The sequence below is a fragment of the Sinocyclocheilus grahami genome, unplaced genomic scaffold, assembly GCF_001515645.1.
Source record: "Sinocyclocheilus grahami isolate Dianchi unplaced genomic scaffold, SAMN03320097.WGS_v1.1 scaffold6.1, whole genome shotgun sequence".
Lineage (NCBI taxonomy): Eukaryota > Metazoa > Chordata > Actinopteri > Cypriniformes > Cyprinidae > Sinocyclocheilus > Sinocyclocheilus grahami.
The window spans coordinates 3,817,471-3,839,929 of NW_015505185.1; the positions used below are offsets into that span (position 1 = coordinate 3,817,471).

Sequence of the window (22,459 nt, forward strand, 5' to 3'; positions counted from 1 at the left end):
TATATATATACACACACACACACACACACACACACACAACATATCTATTAGTTTATTTAGACAGATGTGTATATAGATAGATAATGTGTATATAGATAGATTATGTGTATATATAGATGTGTATATAGATAGATAGATAGATAGATAGATAGAAATGTATTTATTATTAAATATAAATTAATTTAAATATAAATACAAAATTATTATTTATTAAATATAAACATTAAATATAAAATACTTCTATAAAATGTATTAATAAATAAACTTAAATATAAATATCAAATTATTATTTATTAAATTGAAGTATAAAATTATTAACTAGCTCAGAAATGTAATCCTGTCCAAATATTGATCTTGACTACAACTGTACAAAAATGTTTTTTTCCTGTGTCACTCTAAAACAGAAATAACACGCACACGTTAAAAGTGTATTTCCATTTCAGAGCACAATACACCAATGATACACATGGGTGTACTGAAAACCCTTCATAACCAAACCTTGAACAACGCCTACACAGAGATTCTCAGCAGCTCTTTCCTGAGTTATATTTAGCTATGGACAAGCCAGGGAAAAGAAATATGAGAAAGATAAATGGAGGGAGAGAAAGAAAGAAAGAAAGAGAGAAAGATAGTGAGGGATGGAAAGACAGAGGAAAGATACAGGCACAGAGAGAGGAAGGACCAAACTGCCTCCAGCAATCCTTGATGTAGCCTGAGCTTGATGTAGCATCTAGGGAAGACAGGAAGTTTACAGCACAATGTTCACAATTTAGCATCTCACCATTGGAGCTCCTTGATGGCCGATGATGGCGGGTGCTGCTTTGAGACTCCCACGCTCCATAATACAGGGTGAGGTGATTGACAGGGGAATGAAGTAAAGTGTGAGGAGAACACTCAGGTAGATGAGGAGAACCATCACCTGAAACCCTAGAGAACCAACAACTTAGTTATCTGAAGTTACAACTCAGGCACAGCTTCCAAAAAAGCCTTTTTAAGGCATAAACTAAAAATGGCTATAAAATAGCTTTTTTAATCAGTTCGAATGGTGATCACATGTGAGTTATGTTATCTTTGTTGCAAAAGCTACGTGTCTAAGTAACTTTCTTTTTTCAAGAGAAAATGCTTATTGAAATTAATAATGTGCGGTTTCGTTGTACATACAGTATGTAATGTGTTTTCTATCATTAGTGTTGCTGTAAGTAACCGGATGTGTTATTATTCATATGCTATAAAGTATTAACAGTTAAGAAGTGCTGATTCCACATGATTCTCTTTAAAATGTTGCTCGGCCATGACAGTAGCTGACCTGAAAAAGAAAACTAAGCGTATTAACTAAGCAATAACTTCCCTTGCTGCAATGCTGAAAATATAATATTCTTGGTTTGCATTCGAACACATTTCTGAACACATGATATATGGAATTGAGCTTGCACAGCTATTTTAGTTTAAATGGCTTGCATAAAGTATGTTTCAGGGGAGAAACAAGTTAAATGTTAGAGTAATTTAGAGGTTACAAAGTGAAATTTACAAATTATTAAAGGGGTCATATGATGCGATTTCAATTTTTCCTTTCTCTTTGGAGTGTTACAAGCTTTTGGTGCATAAAGAAGATCTGTAAAGTTGCAAAGACTAAAGTCTCAAATCCAAAGAGATATTCTTTATAAAAGTTAAGAGTCAGCCACACCTACCTAAAACGGCTCGTTCTAACACGCCCCCACATATCTAGGTCACTATGTGGGAAGATTTGCATAACGCTGCCCAAATGTTCATGCAAAGAAAGGCGGCGTAACTTTTATTCAGGCTGTAGTATTGTTGCTGCCGCCATGTTGTGAATGCGCTGTGTGATTCGTTGTGAAAGCGAAACTACTTTGTTTGGCCTTCCAAAAGAGGACGATAACTGCTTCGTCATGCCTGGAGCTGATCCATGCTGGTTACTGAGGAAATACTACAACTTCGCGCTGTGGATCCCCGGATCGGCTTTCACCATGGACGAAGCGGAGTCCAGCCCGGGGTCGTCACATGTGGTTGCCGCAAGCCCTCCGGACGCTCCTTCGTCAAATCCGCTGCCTCTGCTCACTCAGCCCGCCGGCCGTTCCTCACTTTATCCCCCGGCCTCTGCTCACTCTAGGCCGCCGTGTGTGATGCTGTGTTTCGTTGTGAAAGCGAAACTACTTTGTTTGGCCTTCCATAAATGGACACGACTAGAAATCAGTGGTTAAGTTGTATTTACAACACTGTTCCAGAACACTTCAACCCAAATATTCAGATGTGTGCAGGACATTTTATGGAGGACTGTTTCCTGATCCTGGTAGAGTAGACTACAATGCCGGCTGTTCTGACACACAGACTGTAAGTAAGTTTTTTATATTTAAAGAGTTTTTATATTTTATATATTTAAAGCGAGTTTTTTGGGCAGTGTAGAGTAGGGCTTGTTGTTTGTCATTTCTCCGATCACAAATGCAGACATGGTTTTATGTTTACGCGGCGCGATGCAATGCGAAAAAAGACAGTACAAGTCATTATAATCCATAATTATGCCCCCACTGGATGTGACGAATGCCTCGTTTATAATGGGTTTTCATGTTTTTGAATCATGGCTCCGGCCTGACAGGGCATCATCACAGTGTGGTAAGGGGCGTAACATTTCTGTCACACGCTTGAGGTATTTGGCCAATCACAACGCACTGGATAGCTGGCCAATCACAGCACACTTAGCTTTTTCAGACCGATGAGCTTTGTAAAAATCGACGTGTTTCAGAAAGGCGGGGCATAGAGGAGAAACAATAATGTACGGTATGTGGAAAACAATGTGTTTTTTTAACCTTAAACCACATAAACATTTCATTATACCAAATACTGTTCTTTTTAGCAGCATCATATGACCCCTTTAAGACACTAACATTCAAATGTTTGGGGGCTGTTATTACATAATTCTTTTTATGTGGCAAGGATGCATTAAATTGATCAAAAGTGACAGTAAAGACTTTTATAATGTTACAAAAAAATTCAATTTCAAGTAATTGTTCTTTTAAACTTTCTATTCATCAAAAAAAATCATTTTTAATAAGAAATTATTATTGCACACAAAATTTGCATATTAAAATGATTTCTGAAGGAAATTCACTGAAAACTGAAGTAACAGCTGCTAAAAATGTTACTTTGTCATCACAGGAATAAATTGATATATTTTAAAATATATTTGAATAGAAAACAGTCATTTTAAATTCTAAAAATATTTCACAATATAACTGCTTTTACTGTATATATGATAAATGCAGTCTCAAAAATCTCATCAACTCTGAATGTCTGAATGGTAGTTTATGCTCAGTGTATGTCCCTGAGGAATGAAGAGAAAGTCTTCTGATTAACTTAAGATGAGCCAGTTAAATCTGTGCTTAGTTGAATCAGATTGGGCAAACTGAAATGAGGAATCAATAGCAGTATATTAATTTTCCCTCTAATGCTGTAACATGAAGCACCAGTGCATTGAGCTAGCGGAGATAGCAATGTGTCTCTGTGTGACGAGAGGAATGTATCAGGAAAGAGTGTTCTCTGTGTATCCCTTTAATAATTAACATCTAGTTAATAATGATGCCTAACTGAGAGACTGATCTTTAAGCGAGGAGGTGGATTCATCTTACTGGTTTTCTCTGCTCGCGCCATCTGTCCAGCCACCAGCCAGGCCAAAGCGGTAACAGCAGCTAAAGCACCGATATGCAGGAAAGGACCAGTAGCCTGAAGAAAAACAGAGACATTCATTTGTGCTTAATACACAAACATACAGAGAATAAGAGAAATGCCTAGACAACGGAGAAACCTCAGAGTCTGTAGAAAAAGACCTCACACACAAGAGAAACGTATAGCCTAAAGGTATAACTTAAAAAACACTATTTAAAAGTTTGGAGTAAGATTTTTAAATGTTTTTGAAAAATCTTTGCTCACCAAGGTTGCATTTATTTGCTCAAAAATACAGAAAAAATTCTAATATTGTGAAATATTACTACAAGTTAAAATAGCTGTTTGCTATTTTACCATATTGTAAAATATAATTTATTCATTTGAAGGCAAAGACGAATATTCAGCTGCCACTACTCCAATATTCAGAGTCACAGGAGTCTTTAGAAATCATTCTAACAAGCAAAACATTGTGGGTCTTTTTACATTTCAATGTTTCAAAACAATTGAGCTGCTTAATATTCTTGTGGAAAATGTAATACTGTTTTTTTTTTCTTTGATGAATAGAATGTTCAAAAGAACAGCATATGTAAATCTTTTGTAACAATGTAAAAGTTTTTACTGTCACTTTTGATCAATTTAACGCATCCTTGTTGAATAAAAGTCTTAATTTCTTTGGAAAAAAACCCTTACTGACTCCAAACTTTTGAATGGTAGTGCAACTACAAAAATGTATACAGAAATTTCCCTGACATTTTAATATTCTCCATGTCTGACTTTTGAAATCCCTGCTATTTTCAAGTTTCCCATGACTGTGGGAAACCAGACATCTAAAAAAGCGTACCTGAAGAGAAATCCAAACTACATCCCATTCCTCTCCCCACATCTGAGTGACCGATATCACACCAATTATTGTAGTGAGCAAAGCGACTGTCACACCAATCTAGAGAGAAAAACACAGACCACTTCATTCCATTTCACTTCATTTTACGCAATTCTACTTCATTTATTCAGCAAACTACACTGAAAAAACACACCACTCTATTTCTGTTCATAAACAAACAGGAAATACTACTTTAACTCTGCCAACAGGCCAGAAAGCCTCGAGGCATAACAAGGTGTTTGTGACACTGTGTCAAGGTTAATTTGGTTTGTCTCGCACAAACGGATAAGCTTTTCTTTTTCTATTCTAGGAAAAAAACATTTCAGAGGTCGACAGGTACCTTGTGGAGCCAGTGGAGGTTTAACTGCTGCCCGACAGCCACATGGCACAGGGCTAAAATCTGGACCGAAAAAAAATGACAAATATTACATTCAGTGAAAAACTGGATGACAGCAACTGTTCAGATGAGGTGATAATTGGGTTATGGAGCTAAAACATCATAATGCTGAATGTACACACATGTCTGAGAGAGATTGTTAAAGCACACTAGTGGTTTTGGAGAGGTTTTAGTATGCAAATCCACAGTGCAGTATCACTGCTACAGAGCAGTTACAACTCACCATTAAAAATGCAATATAGGTGAAACCAACTGCCGTAGCGGCCAATATGGGAACGGTTCCATCACTCCACTCCCCTGAACGGTTATATAAAAACCTGTGGGAGCACAATACCGGGAAAAAAAATGTTAGCGGTTGATTATTCAGCATTAGAATTCCTGGTTGTCTTATATTCTCCATAATGGTCAGACTGCATTAAGGCCTAATCAAATAACCAAGCCCCTGAAAAACAAACAGAAGCTACTAATCTTTTGACTGGCTACACATTTCTCTTACTCGCTCTTATGAGAGCTCAGGATTATACAAGTATACTTTTCCCAAAGAGGTGGATGACAGAGGCATCTGTTTTGCAAAAAGCATCATCTGCCTAGTGTTTATCTTTGAAACAAAGGGAGATAAAACACAGGAGACCATAGGGCACAGTATCAAGTTCAGTATTAGCTTTCTTCAACATCTAAACTCAGTGGCTGTGATCAGAATTGAACACTGGCTTATGTTTTCCAGAATACTGTGCAGTAAATTCTCTATACTGTTCACTATTTTATAAAAATGGTGAGTGCAAAAGTACATAGTATTCCTCTATATGCTTCAAATAGTAGTATGCTAATGTTTGTCACATGACATCTTCACATACACGTTTGATTTAGAGAGTAGCATAAAATAAGAAATAAGATAAAAAACTGAGTAGCATGCAATAAAGAATAACTTTTTTAAGTGATTCTGTAAAAATAACAAATGTTACAATATTACGTAAAAAAAAATAAACTTTTCCAATGAATTTCCAATTTCATAAACAGAAATGGCTGAATAGAAGATACTTAAGATATTCTATATTATATATATATATATATATATATATATATATATATATTTATATTTATATTAAGATCTACTATAAGATATTTTTTATAGATTTTTTTATTCAGCAAAGATGCATTCAATTGACCAAAAGTGTCAGTAAAGACATTTATAATGTTATAAAAACATTCTATATTAAACTTTCTATTCGTCAAAGAATCCTGAAAAAATGTATCAGTTTCAGAAAAAATATTAATTGCCATCACAGTAATAAAATACATTTTAAAATAATTGTAAAATAAATTAAAACAGAAAACGGTCATTTTAAACTGTAATAATATTTCACAGTATTACTCTTATTCTGTTTTTTTTTTATCAAATAAATGCAGCCTTGGTGTGCCAAAAAAACTTATTTCAAAAACATTTAAAAACTCTTACTGATGCCAGACTTTCGAATAGTAGTGTACAAAGCACACATGCACTTATATACTGCAGCAATAGTAGTATGTTAGTATGTTATACTGAGCCTAGGATCAGAATGGAAACATGGGGCGGGCAAATTATAGATCACCCGTAATCACTCCTTCAGAATTGATTGGCTAAAGCAGCTCGGTGGGTGGAGCCATATCAAGGGTTTGCTTGCTACACTCATCCCCTGTCTGATCACAGATTCTACACACACAGTCCCTCAGGGCAATAACTGGAGGTCGTTGTGAATCAACTCTCTTGTCCTCTACAGTAACATCAAGGACTCATGTACCTCCCCCCTGAGACTGTGCAGGGGGTGTGGGAGGCCACAAAAGGGAGGAGAGAAGTGGCATTGAAAAGAAAGAGAAAACAGGAGATGGAAGAATTATAAAGATCAGGAGAAAATGACCTTGAAGGACAAAGCAAACAATGGCTTTCATTGTCACGTTGTTTTTAATGTCCTCAACCAGTTTTACAGAGCATGTGGCTCCTGGAAAATAGAAGATTATGAAGCAACGGGTTCTGTAAAAACGTCAGAGTGTGATTTAATAGCTAACCCATAACTGAATGTAAATGTAAGTGTTCTTTTTTTAAGTTCAATATTACACAGGATTATGCAGATATATGTTATAGTTTAAAATGATATATAAATTAATAAATATTATATTAAAGTAATATATATAATAAACGTATATTTTAGCTCTGTATTTTATGCATACTACATTAAGTACACAAAAGTGAACAATAGACAAAAGAAAACATTGCATTTGGTCTTAAATGCCATAATCAACTCTACTTAATTTGTCCTTACATTTAATGTTTAAGAATTTAACTAGAAATATCGACAGCCTGAATTTAACATCTTTTTTCTTGACTTATTGTTTAATTGGATTCACAAAAGCTAACACATTTTGCATTCAAAATACAAAATAACCACTTTGAAGATAACAACATACTCGTCTTATGAATTAATTGCATACTGCATACTGTTTTACATACTAAAAGTAGTATTAAGTATACAGTATACACTGCATAGTATGCAGTAAGCTAACAGTCCAGCCTATCTATTAGAATGACATGCAATCTGTTCTATCAGAGACCTTTCCATGAACTCTGGATTACTTTGAGCGTAGGATTATGCCAAATTTGTTTTTGGAAAAGCTCATGAGTTTCTTAGATATGTTTCTTCAGAGAAAGAGAGATTGTGGGATCGTTGATGAAAGTGTGTGATTTTATAAGGCCTACTCACCAGTTAAACTCGCTGTAGTCATTGTGGGCCTCCCACCAGAAGTAAAACCATACCAGTAACAAGGAAAAAGTGCAGAAGAGAATGAAGGACCACAAACACTCCCACTAGAACAAAGAAACACAACAAATAAAAATAGTTTAGTTAAAAGTTCAAATAAATCGGTTACATAATTTGTGTCTGTCAACATCAGTATTATTAAATGTGTTGGCGCCAGCATGAATTAATACAGCCACTGTGAGAAACTGTGCCAAAAGATGATCTCAAGAACAAATATTTCAAAATACGGTTTACAAATTGAGTGAAATTTAATATAGGGTTTTCATAGTGCCTCAGGTCATGGCTGCATATCACAATAAACTCAGTTAATATGAATAGAGCAGCTTCAATAGTGAGATCTGCCTTCATCACAGATTCATTAGTGAAACATTAGTTCTGCTCTCTGCAGGGTAAATGAAAGGGCCTTTCCGTTGCCTGCATTCAACTCTCACTTTCTCAACTAAGTCAACTAAGAGAAGCATCAAAAATGTACAGGAAATGCAAAAACTAAATTTACTTCAAATCTGCAATAATTAAAGGAAAGGTTCTATAATTTACTCACCCTCAGGCCATCCAAGATGTATAGGAGTTTGTTTCTTCATCAGAACAGACTTTTAGAAATGTAGTAATACAAGTAATTCACAAGCCATTAACTGGTGGACTGGAGCTGTATTAATTATTTATGGATTATTTGATGTTTTTATCAGCTGTTTGGACTCTCATTCTGACGGCACACATTGACTGCAAAAGATCCATTGGTGAGCAAGTGATGTAATGGTCAATTTTTCCAAATCTGTTCTTGGATGTCATGAGGGTGAGTACATTTTCAGCAAATTTGATAAGATAATTTTGTAGGCTATCGTGTAACCCTAGTACATACAGTCACAATGCTATTTGTTTTTTAAAACTGGCTCTCTATTAGCATTTCTCACACACAGACATTAAAGCGGTCAAGAATATTTTCTTTGAGATTGAGTTTCTTTTTCAGCATTTCACTTGCACTTCCCACACAAATACACCCCTGGCACAATAACCAATGTACCATGAATAATGGCCGCACTTAAAATACCACCATTTATTTGGCTCAATGATTCTTTTTTCTTTTTTTAACAGTGCACTGTATATAACACACAATGAAATTAGGTTTGTGGATTAATGAAGTGGCTAGTGTGCAATTCCATAAACCATGAAAAACAAATAAAACATTTATTTCTGAATAAATTAATGTTGGAATAGACTAATGTTACTATAATTTTCAAATCATAGTCATTTTCGTAATGGTATTTCCATAAAATGTGCTGCACACATCTGAATATTTGGGTTGAAGTGTTCTGGAACAGTGTTGTAAATACAACTTAACCACTGATTTCTATTCGTGTCCATTTTTGGAAGGCCAAACAAAGTAGTTTCGCTTTCACAATGAAACCGCGTCAGACACGGCGGCCTACAGCGAGCAGAGGCCGGGGGCTAGCGTGAGGAACGGCCGGAGGGCTTGAGTGAGCGGAGGCCGGCGGGCTTGAGAACAGCGCAGCTGGCGATTTCGACGAAGGAGCGTCCGGAAGGACATGTGACGACTCCGGGCTGGACTCCGCTTCGTCCACGGTGAAAGCCGACAGCGCAAAGTTGTAGTATTTCCTCAGCAACCAGCACGGATCAGCTCCAGGCATGACGAAGCAGATATTGTCCTCTTTTGGAAGACCAAACAAAGTAGCTTCTCTTTCACAACAAAGCACACAGCGTCTTTACGACATGGCGGCTTAAATAACAAAACTACAGCGAGAATAAAAGTTACGCCTTCTTTCTTTGCGTGAACATTTGGGCGGCGTTTAGCAAATCTTCCCACATAGTGATGTAGATATGTGGGGGCGTGTTAGAACGAGCCATTTTAGGTAGGCGTGGCTGACTCTTAACTTTTATAAAGAATATCTCTTTGTATTTGAGACTTTAGTCTTTGCAACTTTACAGATCTTCTTTATGCACCAAGAGCTTGTAACACTCCAAAGAGAAAGGAAAAATTGAAATCGCATCATATGACCCCTTTAATTCCTGCACGTGATTTGCATAAGGTTTTTTTTGTTTTGGAAAATGGACGAAAAGTGGACATAAGATTACAAGTATAAGCCACCCACAATAATAAAAACCATGACCAGTGTGGTTAAATCAAATCAAATCTAATCTAATCAAATTCTGTTAAGAAAGATTACTCCTGGTAACATGAAGAAATTCACGGTTCTCACTGCACAATAAAGAACATGCAGGTCAACAGCTCTTATTTAAAAAAATTTTTTTTTTAATTCAATTAAAATGTGGAGACACATTGACAATCTTCTTCCTCATCACTACACAAAGAATGAAAACAGTAGGTAACAAAAAAAAATAACAACAGTTTTGTTCAGAAATGAATGGTCCGCTTGGCTCATAAAAAGCAGTTAGAAAGCATGTATTAATTCCTAAGCCCCATCATCCAAAAACGCCTAAATATAGATGCATAAAGAGGATTATGGGTAATTGAGCAGAAAAATAATTCACACAAATAAATGCTGCTAAACCTGAAATCTCCCACCAGCATCAAAGACTGTCTGAATGCGCCAAATCAAGATCACACCATAAAATTTCCAAATGATGTTTCCCACGACTTTAAAGTTGAAGTATTTCCTCAGCAACCAGCACGGATCAGCTCCAGGCATGACGAAGCAGATATTGTCCTCTTTTGGAAGACCAAACAAAGTAGCTTCTCTTTCACAACAAAGCACACAGCGTCTTTACGACATGGCGGCTTAAATAACAAAACTACAGCGAGAATAAAAGTTACGCCTTCTTTCTTTGCGTGAACATTTGGGCGGCGTTTAGCAAATCTTCCCACATAGTGATGTAGATATGTGGGGGCGTGTTAGAACGAGCCATTTTAGGTAGGCGTGGCTGACTCTTAACTTTTATAAAGAATATCTCTTTGTATTTGAGACTTTAGTCTTTGCAACTTTACAGATCTTCTTTATGCACCAAGAGCTTGTAACACTCCAAAGAGAAAGGAAAAATTGAAATCGCATCATATGACCCCTTTAATTCCTGCACGTGATTTGCATAAGGTTTTTTTTGTTTTGGAAAATGGACGAAAAGTGGACATAAGATTACAAGTATAAGCCACCCACAATAATAAAAACCATGACCAGTGTGGTTAAATCAAATCTAATCTAATCTAATCAAATTCTGTTAAGAAAGATTACTCCTGGTAACATGAAGAAATTCACGGTTCTCACTGCACAATAAAGAACATGCAGGTCAACAGCTCTTATTTAAAAAAATTTTTTTTTTAATTCAATTAAAATGTGGAGACACATTGACAATCTTCTTCCTCATCACTACACAAAGAATGAAAACAGTAGGTAACAAAAAAAAATAACAACAGTTTTGTTCAGAAATGAATGGTCCGCTTGGCTCATAAAAAGCAGTTAGAAAGCATGTATTAATTCCTAAGCCCCATCATCCAAAAACGCCTAAATATAGATGCATAAAGAGGATTATGGGTAATTGAGCAGAAAAATAATTCACACAAATAAATGCTGCTAAACCTGAAATCTCCCACCAGCATCAAAGACTGTCTGAATGCGCCAAATCAAGATCACACCATAAAATTTCCAAATGATGTTTCCCACGACTTTAAAAATGGCACCAGACTGAGAACAACAGAAATGTTCAGCACTGACATCACCTGCCAAAAGTCATTACCACAAGAGTAGAGTGGTGGTGGTTGCAGGGCGCTACTATGCCGTAATTAAGTAACTCTAATTGGCTTTTAGCATGTTGCTAAGCAGTTGCTAGGTACAAACCCAATTCCAAAAAAGTTGGGACACTGTACAAATTGTGAGTAAAAAAGGAATGGAATAATTTACAAATCTCATAAACTTATATTTTATTCACAATAGAATATAGATAACATATCAAATGTTGAAAGTGAGACATTTTGAAATGTCATGCCAAATATTGGCTCATCAACTTTGAAACTTCCACATCATTGCATTCTGTTTTTATTCACAATTTGTACAGTGTCCCAACTTTTTTGAGATGTGTTGATGCCATGAAATTTAAAATCAACTTATTTTTCCCTTAAAATTATAAATTTTCTCAGTTTAAACATTTGATATGTCATCTATGTTGTATTCTGAATAAAATATTGAAATTTGAAACTTCCACATCATTGCATTCTGTTTTTATTCACAATTTGTACAGTGTCCCAACTTTTTTGAGATGTGTTGATGCCATGAAATTTAAAATCAACTTATTTTTCCCTTAAAATTATAAATTTTCTCAGTTTAAACATTTGATATGTCATCTATGTTGTATTCTGAATAAAATATTGAAATTTGAAACTTCCACATCATTGCATTCTGTTTTTATTCACAATTTGTACAGTGTCCCAACTTTTTTGGAATCGGGTTTGTAGATGCTAACAAAAGAGCCCCAGATTATGATGGCTCAGGTCCCTTGTTCAATGCAAATCTATCTGATTTTTTTTTTCAGGGATGTTCAATATTTCAGTTGTTCATGGCATGACTTATCCTTCATAACCTTGAACACACAACCTTAACGAGACGACATGAATTGATATACACGGCTGTGTTTTTGGCACTCGTGGTTGTAGCAGCTGAACAGATTGCCATGACATCATCAGGGCCAATGAGCAACAAGCAGCATACATCTTAACAGGAGGGATTCAGAGCAGCGCTGGGCAGCAAATTGGGTCTCCTCTAAATGAGAAAATTATCTCATCATTAATCCTCAAAAAGCTTATTTTCAAAAGCCTCGTTTCATTCCTTCCCGCTGATCTGAGATGACAGCACGACTCCACTACTTAGTACCAAAGTAAACACACTTTTTCCACTATTTCCTGAGGGGAGAGTTGAATTTGTATTGTGCGTCTATGACAGCGTTTCAACTGTCTGAACCTTGAACATCTAGTTGTAACAATCACAGAGTTATGTCAGATACAGAAACACTTCTATGAAGAAAATCAAAGTAACAATCCCCTTTAAAACGATCCTGGCAAAGCTTTGCATGGCACATTTGTTTTAACGCTGTAAAGACTCTTGCTAATTGGTTAAGGTGGGGTGAAATGGCATGGTTACAGTGGCTGCCTTTAATTATCTTCATTAAGTTAAACAGGCTTATCCGATACTGAAATATGGGCATGATAACAATATCTCAGACCAAGATCTGCCAAGCACTGGCTGCAATTATGAAAATTAGCCAACAGCTTTTTTAGCGTTTCCTGAGCAAACAACCAAGCCAAGCTGAACCAACAAGACCGATAGACAGCAAAAAGCAGCTTTTCTTTGGAGTGCCTTGACTTTGACGCCCCAGAATCATATAATTTATTCATTCTGTAAGTATTTGCCGCACACATCTGCTCCCTTGAGGCACCAACTGTAGTTCAAAATCCCACTGACTGCTAAATATCTATTCCACAGAGGCAAAGGGCAAAGAACACGGGGAGGCCGGCTTCCCGATGTGAGAGAGTGAAGGAGAAGCAGTGGGTGGAAGTGAGCGGATTGAAAAATGGAAGTGGAAAAGTTAGGGGAGTAGTTGAACAACGTCCTTTCATAACAGTCCCTCAGCGGTAAATCCCATTAATAAGCAAGGTGCAAAATCAGGTTCCTTTGTACAAAGTGGACTGACCTGGTCTGGAACAGATGTCATGCAATCCATTAGCAGAACTTTTCAAAGAAATTATGTTTTAGTCATAGAGTGATTATTATACTGGTGTACTTTCGATAGGCCTATGTGACTACACAACTGAAAATAAAATGTCACTGGAGGTAAAATTCAGGTCATGCGAAATTAAAATGTGGCTGTATAACAAGGACTATGCAAAAACGACCTTTACTAACCTACGTGGATTCAATTTAACACTACTAGTGCTTAGAGCTTTATGGATTAGTTAGATCATTTCTACTGAGTTGTATAATGGAAGAGGTGTGAAGTACAGTACAGTAAATTCTCACTATAGTGTTGGTATTTACATAAGGGTATTTTTGGTCCTGAAAGTTGTTCACTACAGCTCGACAATGTCTGCCTGAGGGTTACAGCCAGATATGCTGGATGTCTAAATGAAATGCTGTGAACAGGACTAATTTCCACTTGAAATACACGTTTATTTCTATTCAAAGTGTTCCATTTATGTTAAAGGGTTAGTTCACCCAAAACTGAAAATTAGCCCACAAATTACTCACCCTCAAGTCATCCTAGGTGTATATGATTTTCTTGGAAGCAGCTCCGGGCGGATGACGTATGAGTTCAGCATTGCTCATGCGCCGGTGAGTCTCGTGAAAACCAACGTTTGTTAACAGGAGTAAAGGAAGCAAAGTTTCCTTACTTTAGCAAAGGAAAACTAGTCTCCTCTTGCACAACGCTGAACTCATACGTCATCCGCCCGGAGCTGCTTCCGTGTCGGACTGTTGGTGCAAGCTACATTAAAGTGATTATTACATTTTGAATATGGATATTTTTCTTACAAAAACACATCAATTCGCTACAGGAGGCCTTTGTTCACCCCCCAGAGCCATGTGAGACACTTTTTTTATGGATGGGCGCTTTTGGACTGATGGGCGCTTTTGGACTGATGCATGCAACACCCGCTGCGTGGCATTAAACCGCTTGAAAGATCAAATACAATTTTTAATATAACTCGACTGGATTCATCTGAAAGAAAAAAGTCATATACACCGAGGATGACTTGAGGGCGAGTAATTTGTGGGTTAATTTTCATTTTTGGGTGAACTAACCCTTTAATTGTTATGTAAAATCAATGTGGGTCAATAATGTGTCGGCCGCCACAAAATACTGCCTTTGCAAATATGCAAAAATCACAAAATGGTATATGTATTTTAAACATGGATGACAAAGAACTAAATGTCAGATGCACATAAATCTCTATTCAGAAGCACTGAAAATTCTGTCATCATTTACTCACCTGTCATTCCAAACCTGGATTACTTTTTCTTCTGAAGAACATAAAATTGAATGAAAATGTCATTTGGAAAAATGTCTCCGTGTCCGTACAGTGAAAGTCAATGAGGTCTAAAACAACAGAATTTATCATTTTGAATGAACTATACCTTTAACATCGTTCTTTGTTTTTCTCCAATGTAAGCATAACCTAATAATCTGCATGCTGACAGACAGGGAAAGATTAAATCTGACAAGAACAAGCATTGCAGGTCACCTTGTAGGAAATGCTGGCACTAGAAAACATACCCATAGATAAGTTAATCAAAGCCATTTAAGAATGCTGTAAACATGAGCGCTAAATGACTGCAACAGCACTGGAGTGGAGAATCTTAAAGCAAAGTCCTCCTAATGTGAATCCAAGTAAATGAAGAACATTGCAGTGAACAGATTACTATGTGCAATACAGCGTCTAGAGAACAGAATGTAATCACAGACATAATCTGTATTACTGAGGGATGGCAAGTGTTTAAGAGCCCCAGTCTGTTGCTGATGCGGTCTAAAGATGCATGTACATGTCTGTGAGTTTCTTCCAATCGACTGGAAATGACAGTTTTCAGCCTGAGGGAAAACACTGATTGGTTGGGTGGCCTCTGGCCGAGTCTGTGGTGGTTTTACACATGCTGTAAGCGGTCACTGTCTGTCATTGCGCATCATGTCTGTGGTGACACTCTGCCCTCAGTACCAACTGGAAAAGGAGAATGTTTTAACATACAACAGTCTTTTCACCAGACCACAAGGTATTTGAACTTTGTTTACCAGTGAGGTGTTAAAAGAGATAATTCATCTAAAAATGATCATTCCAAACCCATTTGACATTCTTACATCTATGGAACACAAAATATTATATTTTAAAGCATGTTCGTAACCAAGCATTTTTGGTGACCATTGACTTCTACTAAGAACACGGAGACATTTCTCAAAATATCTTCTTTTATGCTCCACAGAAGAAAGTAATTCAAGTTGAAACAACATGAGAGTGAGTTATGAGGATGCACCAACATCTTGAATGCCATAGTCAGAAAACATGAACAGAAACTAAATTCCACTGACTAGATAACAAGAAAAAGCAGCGCCAACAATGTAAAGTCACATCAAGGAAACTAGTCTACATCTCCAATATTTTACCATTTTTCAAAAGTAAAACTTAAAAAGGGTTTTAAACACTCAAACATTTGCTATGCTCACACTGCAGCAGGAGATGATTATCAGTCTTGTTTGGAGGCTTACTATGGTTATGTTTATAGACAAAATTGTTATGAAAGAGATTGACAGCCACATTCTATAAACAGTGACTCACAATCAAATTTTAAGAGTGATTTCAGTTGATGTGTGCTGTATGAATGGAAGCAAAGTCAACAACTAGCTGTACGCTCAGTCATTGACGCATGTGTACCACACATTGTGATTTACTCCTTACAGTCAATCACGAACGTTAGAGCTGTCAACCTCTCTCAGATAAAAAAAAATTGAGAAAACTGTGGAGAGTGTTTGGGTAGATCCTCCTGAGAGCTTTCGGCAGCATCTTTTTAAATAAATTAATACTTTCATTTAGCAAGAGTGAAGAGAAGGAAAAAATGTATCAAAAATATTAAGCAGCACATCCATTTTGGAATGTGATAAAAAGTTGTTTCAAATTAGCTTTAACAATACTTCTGTTTTTACTGCATTTTTGTATCAAATAAATGCAGCCTTGGTAAGCATCAGAGACCGCTTTCAAAAACCTTTTAAAAATCTTACCGACCCCAAATGTTTGGACGGCACTGTATATAATGGATCACAGTTATTCCACTGCATGCCAGTTCCTGCTGGAATTGTTTTTTTTAGCTATATTGGCTTGCACAGACCACACAGGGGCTTGTGGGAGAAAATGACACTCCTATTCACGTGCCCTTTGTGTTGGGATACGTAAATGGAAAAACTCTCAATTATTACTGAGGAGGGATCTCTTTTCAGTGGAGCACAACTTACAGCTTAAACAGGAGACGAACACACATTTCTCTCTCTCTCACACACACACACTCTTAACAGACACAAAGACAGGCTTCGTATAGAATAATTCAACAGAACTAGTCATATTAGACCACTGTACACCATGCTCTACTGGGGTTAATGCACAAAGGCTTTGTATCGAGTTTGAAATGACAGACAGAATCTCTCCGCTCCAATGATTCCACAGATTGAGTCTGGAATCATGAAATATGGATGCGCTTTGCATCATCCCTGGTCTCTCATCTCATAGTTTAGTGTGTCATATGAGGGCGAGACCTGGACAATGAAACTATCAACTGTGGCAGGATGGGACAAAGGTCAAATTTTTATGTATGAGTAAAGACAGCATATCCTGTTTCACTTAAAAGTGGCAGGAAACTACATTAGCTGTATTCATCGAGAATTGACACCACAGTGCATTCTGGTCTGGTTATCTCTCTCTCTCTCTCTCTCTCTCTCTCTCGCAGACAGCTGAACTGGCTGTTTCTGTGGACAGGGTCAGGCCTCCCGCTGCGGACAGTCAAGACTGAGTCGAAATCGCTGACAGCACAGTACAAGCAGCTGAGAGCCACAGAACAACAGGAAACCAGGGCAATGGCTTAGTCTTCTTTTGTGGAATTAAAATGGAAATATACATCTTATCTGTTATGGTTCATTTTATTATAGTAGGCATTGATCCAGCTGCACTCTGATTGTAGATGTGATGCATCTCTCCATCTAGTTGACTTACACTATGTTCTGAATCCGAAAAAAGTTCAAAAGCAAGCTCATACACCTACCCTGAGCACGGTACCATGGAAGGCCAATGATTTCGAATAGAAATACTACAGAACTTTGATATAAAACAGAAAGGGATGATTATTGCATGCAATTATCATGGTATTCACTATAAGGTACTCGAATACCATGGAATACCATAGCACATGTCAAAAAATTAATAAAGAAATAAATACATAAAAATCACAGTATTATCATATTACCATGTCCAAAAACTATATATTTATTTTAATTATATAAAATTATTAAGTGTGTGTATACAGTATATGTACACACATTTCTTTACAATTATATATTTTATATACATAATTCATATATTTTATATTATACTGTATATAATATACATTTTATATATATCAAACACTTTAAAATTATATTAATTGCAATTTTAAAAAATGCATGCAATTTAAATTCTTTTTTTTTTCTTCTTTTTTTTTTAAAGTAAAATATAGTTAATGTTATAGTTCATGGATTCATTCACCCATTTTATTGTCTGCCTAGCAAAAAAAAAAACTCAGATCCACTGGAATAGTTCCTGCATGATTTGATGTCTGTATTATGAGTTAGCACCAATAACAAAGGATATACTTTTTTGTAAATAATTATCAAACTTACTTCCAACAGATTCTTTAGAAATTGATGTAGTTTCCCTGGTGTTGTGTGACGGTCCTCCTTTATCGACATGCATCTGTACTGATAAGCCTCCAACTTTATCTTGGTTTCTCTGACAACCATCTCTCCAGCTCTTCTCAGCAACATGAACACGGTTAAAATCTGTGTCACTGATTTTCAACACAAAGTCTTCTCCTTTCGCTTGAGTCTCATCTTACAGCCTGATTCTCTGACAAGCAATTGTGTCCCAACTCTCTTCTCCCACAGGGACCTTACACATCTGAAAGCAGTAATGCTCAAAGGCAAAACTCTCTCTAAAGGAAAGCAAACATTAACAAATGCACCTTCAGGGATATTTGATTAGCCTAATTTTTTTTAAAAATCACTGAATGAAAAGACAGGACTATAGGTTTTCCATTAACACTTGTGTGTTTATGAGCCACTGCAACTATTTGGAGAGACCATTGAAAAGACAAAAAAAAAAAAAAACTAGAGGATGTTTATTAGCGTTACACTTACAGTGGCAAATGAAAGGGTATGTACAACATGAAAGAGCACACATTCCCATGACACACAAATCCACAGCTGCTGTTCTAGCTACATATTCCACTAATGTAAAAAGATATACAGACATGCAATGCTTTGATTAAAGTCTTTTACTAAAGCGGAACATCCTCCTCATGGACTCTTGGCCTCGCTCACTGCATTAGGCAATGAGGATAATACCATTTGTTGGCAGTCTGGAGACGGCTCTTTCAACACGCATAAATAACGTCACAATTCCCCTGATGCTCAGCACATGTCCCTTAATTAAATGCAGGGAAGCAGTATCCTAGACAAAAAGTACTTTCGTGTTTAAAAGACTGATCGTTACTTACTTATACTTGACTCTATTGAAGCAGATGTGAGCAAACCCCAATCAAAAGACCCTTAAACAAAAGGACTCAATTTCTAACATCATTAAATATAGTAAAATCAGTAATTAAATGCTTCCATCTCACTTTTGTGTTTTATTACTGAATAAGGTCTGGTAATTTGATATGTTTACAGTGCAAATGTTGATTCAAAATACACTAAGAACATTTTTAAATGGCTGGCCATGTGATCAGATCTTCAGCTGACCTCTTAATGACCTGGCGTTTCTGAATAAGCTTGTGTTCTCATATTGACACTACATCATCTTTGTCTATGCACAAAACAAAGACAATGATAGACGCGTCACATTGATCTAAGTGACAAATAAAGAACACAAGGAAACACATAGTTTGCGATCAGCTAATGAATTTCTGAGCCCATACTGAACCGTGACCCTTGACTAATCAAGACTTTGATCTTCTCGGAAAAGTTTTCTTGGAAACTATGACTCAACATGTGACCTGATTAAATTCCAATCCTTGTTTTAGTAGCAATGCAATAGAAAGAACCATTCTGGTTTTCCTAAAGAACCTTTTTGTGTACAGTTCTTAAAGAATTTTTTTTTTCTTAATGTAAATAACATTTTAATAATTTAAAGAACCTTCCATTATAAAGAACCTTTTGAGCCGTGGAAATGGTCCACGAATGTTAAAGATTCTTTGTGGAATGCCAATAAAGAACCTTTATTTTTAAGAGTGTATTATGCTTTCAAAACAATCTGCATATGTATAGGTAGTTACTTAAACCATATGAACCTAAATGGTTTTCTAAAGGACTCCACACAACAACAAACATGCTGGATCAGTATAGTCTGATTCGCGAAGGAATCACTTATGTGATTCAGACTAGTGCTGGGCGGTATGAGCAAAAATTTATATCACGGTATTTTCCAAAATTATACCGGTTTCACGGTACATGGCGGTATTTATTTTTTCCATGCATGACCGGGTGTTAACCATATTTTCTACTGATTGAGAGAGGAAATACAGCAGTATATTGACTTAGAATGACCTCTTTTACTGTCATGATGAGTGAATAGTCGTCAAAAAATACCACACTAAATAGTGACTAAACACGACCCCTTTTAATGTTAACCAGGAGTCACTCTCATTTATAATCGCGGCATCGTCTGATAAAATCAACATGCATCTACACTAAAGAGTGGCTTTGCGGTTGTTTTGGCTATATTACTTTGTCTCATGCAACGCACTGTCTGCATCTGAGTAACAAACTAAAAAAAAACAACAAACAAAAAAGTGCATGTGATATTACCCCTTTCAAACAGTGTCGCGGTCCGAACGTTGTTTAAGCGACATACACCGGTATTGCGGTATTTTAAAAATTCATATCATAACAAAAATTAATTATTCGGTATGAACCGGTATACCGCCCAGCACTAATTCAGAATATTTTGAGTCAGTTCCCTTAAATGAATGAGTTAAACATAGGTCTTCAACCCTGCTCCTGGGGACCCACTTTCCAGCAGAGTTCAGCTCCAACCCTAATCAAACACACCTGAACCAGCTAATCAGGTCTTCAGGATCACTTAAAAAGTCACAGGCCAGGTGTGCTGAAGCAGGTTGGAAATAAACTTTGCAGGACAGTGGGTCCCCAGGAGCAGCGTTGAAGACCTATGAGTTAAAATGACTCTTTATTGAGACATTTTATTGACTCTATATATCAGGTTTTGAATCAGTCGGATCATTATGAAATGGCTCAGAATCAAAAAAAGCCAACGTTTGCTTGTTTGAAACATTGCATTTTGTTGGGGCAGTGTGAACCTGCCTTAAATACGGTTCATGGAAATCTGTCCCGAAACACTTCACTGAATCAAAACTGTTCGCATAAACACTCAAGTCAAATAGCATACGTGTTATAAATTAAAATGTGACATCTAAAACATTAGCTGTGGGATTTGAGCTCTAATATAGTCTTCACATCACAGCCAGATGGTTTGGCGACGGGATAACTCACCTTGGTGGTGTCATCATGTGACCGCTGGTAGCGTTTCCAGCGGCATCCGTAGATTCCGGTTAGACATGATAAACACAACTGTCTCTCATAGACCTGTAATGGTTGGTGCTTCACCATGCTCCTTCAATCCAGACTCCAAACCGCCTCACTATCATCCCACTGATCACCAAAGACCCTGTAGAAAGACACACACAGAGCACTGCATAAAACAAACAGCAGATTAGCATTTGCACCATGTGACACTTCAAACGGCTGACACATCCATAAACCTTATGAGGGGTGCAGTGGAGAAACAAGAGTCAATTTCCAACATTGTCACCGCTCAATGCCATTCCAGATCCTCTAAATATAGCAGATCCATAATTCCTAAAACGGACCATTCAATTTCACATTTTATGCTCTATAACTGTGGTTATAAATGTTGAATCTACTGCTCAAAGTTTTGGGACCAGTAAGATGTTTATTTAAAGAAATTTATAATTTTATTCAGCAAGAATGCATTAAAATGTTAAAAAATAGGTTTATACTGTTACAAAAGGTTTGTATTCCAAATAGATGATGTTCTTTTTAACTTTCTATTCATCAAAGAACACTGAAAAAAACATTTATCATGGCTTCCACAAAAGTAGTAAGTGGCATAACCTTTTTCATCACTGATAATAATAAATGTTTCTTGAGCAGCAAATATTAAAATGATTTCTGAAGGATCGTGTGATACTGAAAACTATAGAATAATGGCTGAAAATTCAGCTTTTCCATCAAAGGAATATTACATTTTAAAAACATTAAAATTGAAAAAAATAATGCAGCCTGGGTGGGCATAAGAGATTTCTTTCTGTCTGTGGATCCCATCAACACCTGAAAACTGCCAGTGTAACAGTTGTGGACCCTCAACCGTTCTCGCGTTCATGTGTGCCAGTCACAAGATCGGCGCTGTGCCTGTAGTAATCATCGCTGAATTGCCCTAGAGAATCAATCCACCTTCTTGCAGCCTCAGCTCAGAGATTTTCCCCAGCTTATCAGTCTCTGTGAGCGAGGGACTAAGCCTCTGGAACCCATATCAGGGAAGCCAGGGCGGGCCTGGCATCAGCCAAAACACTATCATCTAATGAGACAGCTTTTCATTTGCACAAACCCAAGCACTGTAAAAAAAAAAAGCTGACAGAGAAGTGCTTTCAATGTTGTCCATTGTTGGATTTCTGCTACAAATCTGCTTAAAAAGTTTTATGTTTAAGAAATTATGTTTATACGAGGATTTAAAAAGTTTGGGGTCAGTATTTAATTATTTTAAAAGAAACAAATTAATACTTTTATTCAGCAAGGCTGCGTTAAACTGATCAGGAGTAGGGTTGCAAAGGGGTGGAAAATGTCCGGTAAATTTCCGGAAACTTTCAAAAAAAAATCCCTGGAATATTCCCAAAAATCCTGGAAAGTTTCCAAAATTTCTGGAAATTTTTGCAA

General features: G+C 36.7%; 1 protein-coding gene across 3 annotated transcripts in view; it reads right to left on the reverse strand.

Annotated features, from left to right (window-relative positions):
- Positions 1 to 21,169, reverse strand: part of gdpd5b (glycerophosphodiester phosphodiesterase domain containing 5b) — a 35,508-nt gene extending 14,339 nt beyond the window's left edge. For all 3 annotated transcript variants that reach the window (XR_001609495.1, XM_016275447.1, XM_016275438.1), the window contains exons 1-7: positions 20,999 to 21,169; positions 7,691 to 7,794; positions 5,179 to 5,272; positions 4,899 to 4,958; positions 4,520 to 4,618; positions 3,642 to 3,735; positions 782 to 927 (exon numbers count right to left, since the gene is read on the reverse strand). Coding sequence is in view for 2 of the 3 variants with exons in the window: in XM_016275447.1 (XP_016130933.1) it covers positions 782 to 927; positions 3,642 to 3,735; positions 4,520 to 4,618; positions 4,899 to 4,958; positions 5,179 to 5,272; positions 7,691 to 7,794; positions 20,999 to 21,115 (714 nt within the window). In the remaining variant the exon portion in view is untranslated. The remainder of the gene's footprint in view (positions 1 to 781; positions 928 to 3,641; positions 3,736 to 4,519; positions 4,619 to 4,898; positions 4,959 to 5,178; positions 5,273 to 7,690; positions 7,795 to 20,998) is intronic.
- Between the last annotated feature and the right edge of the window lie 1,290 nt (positions 21,170 to 22,459).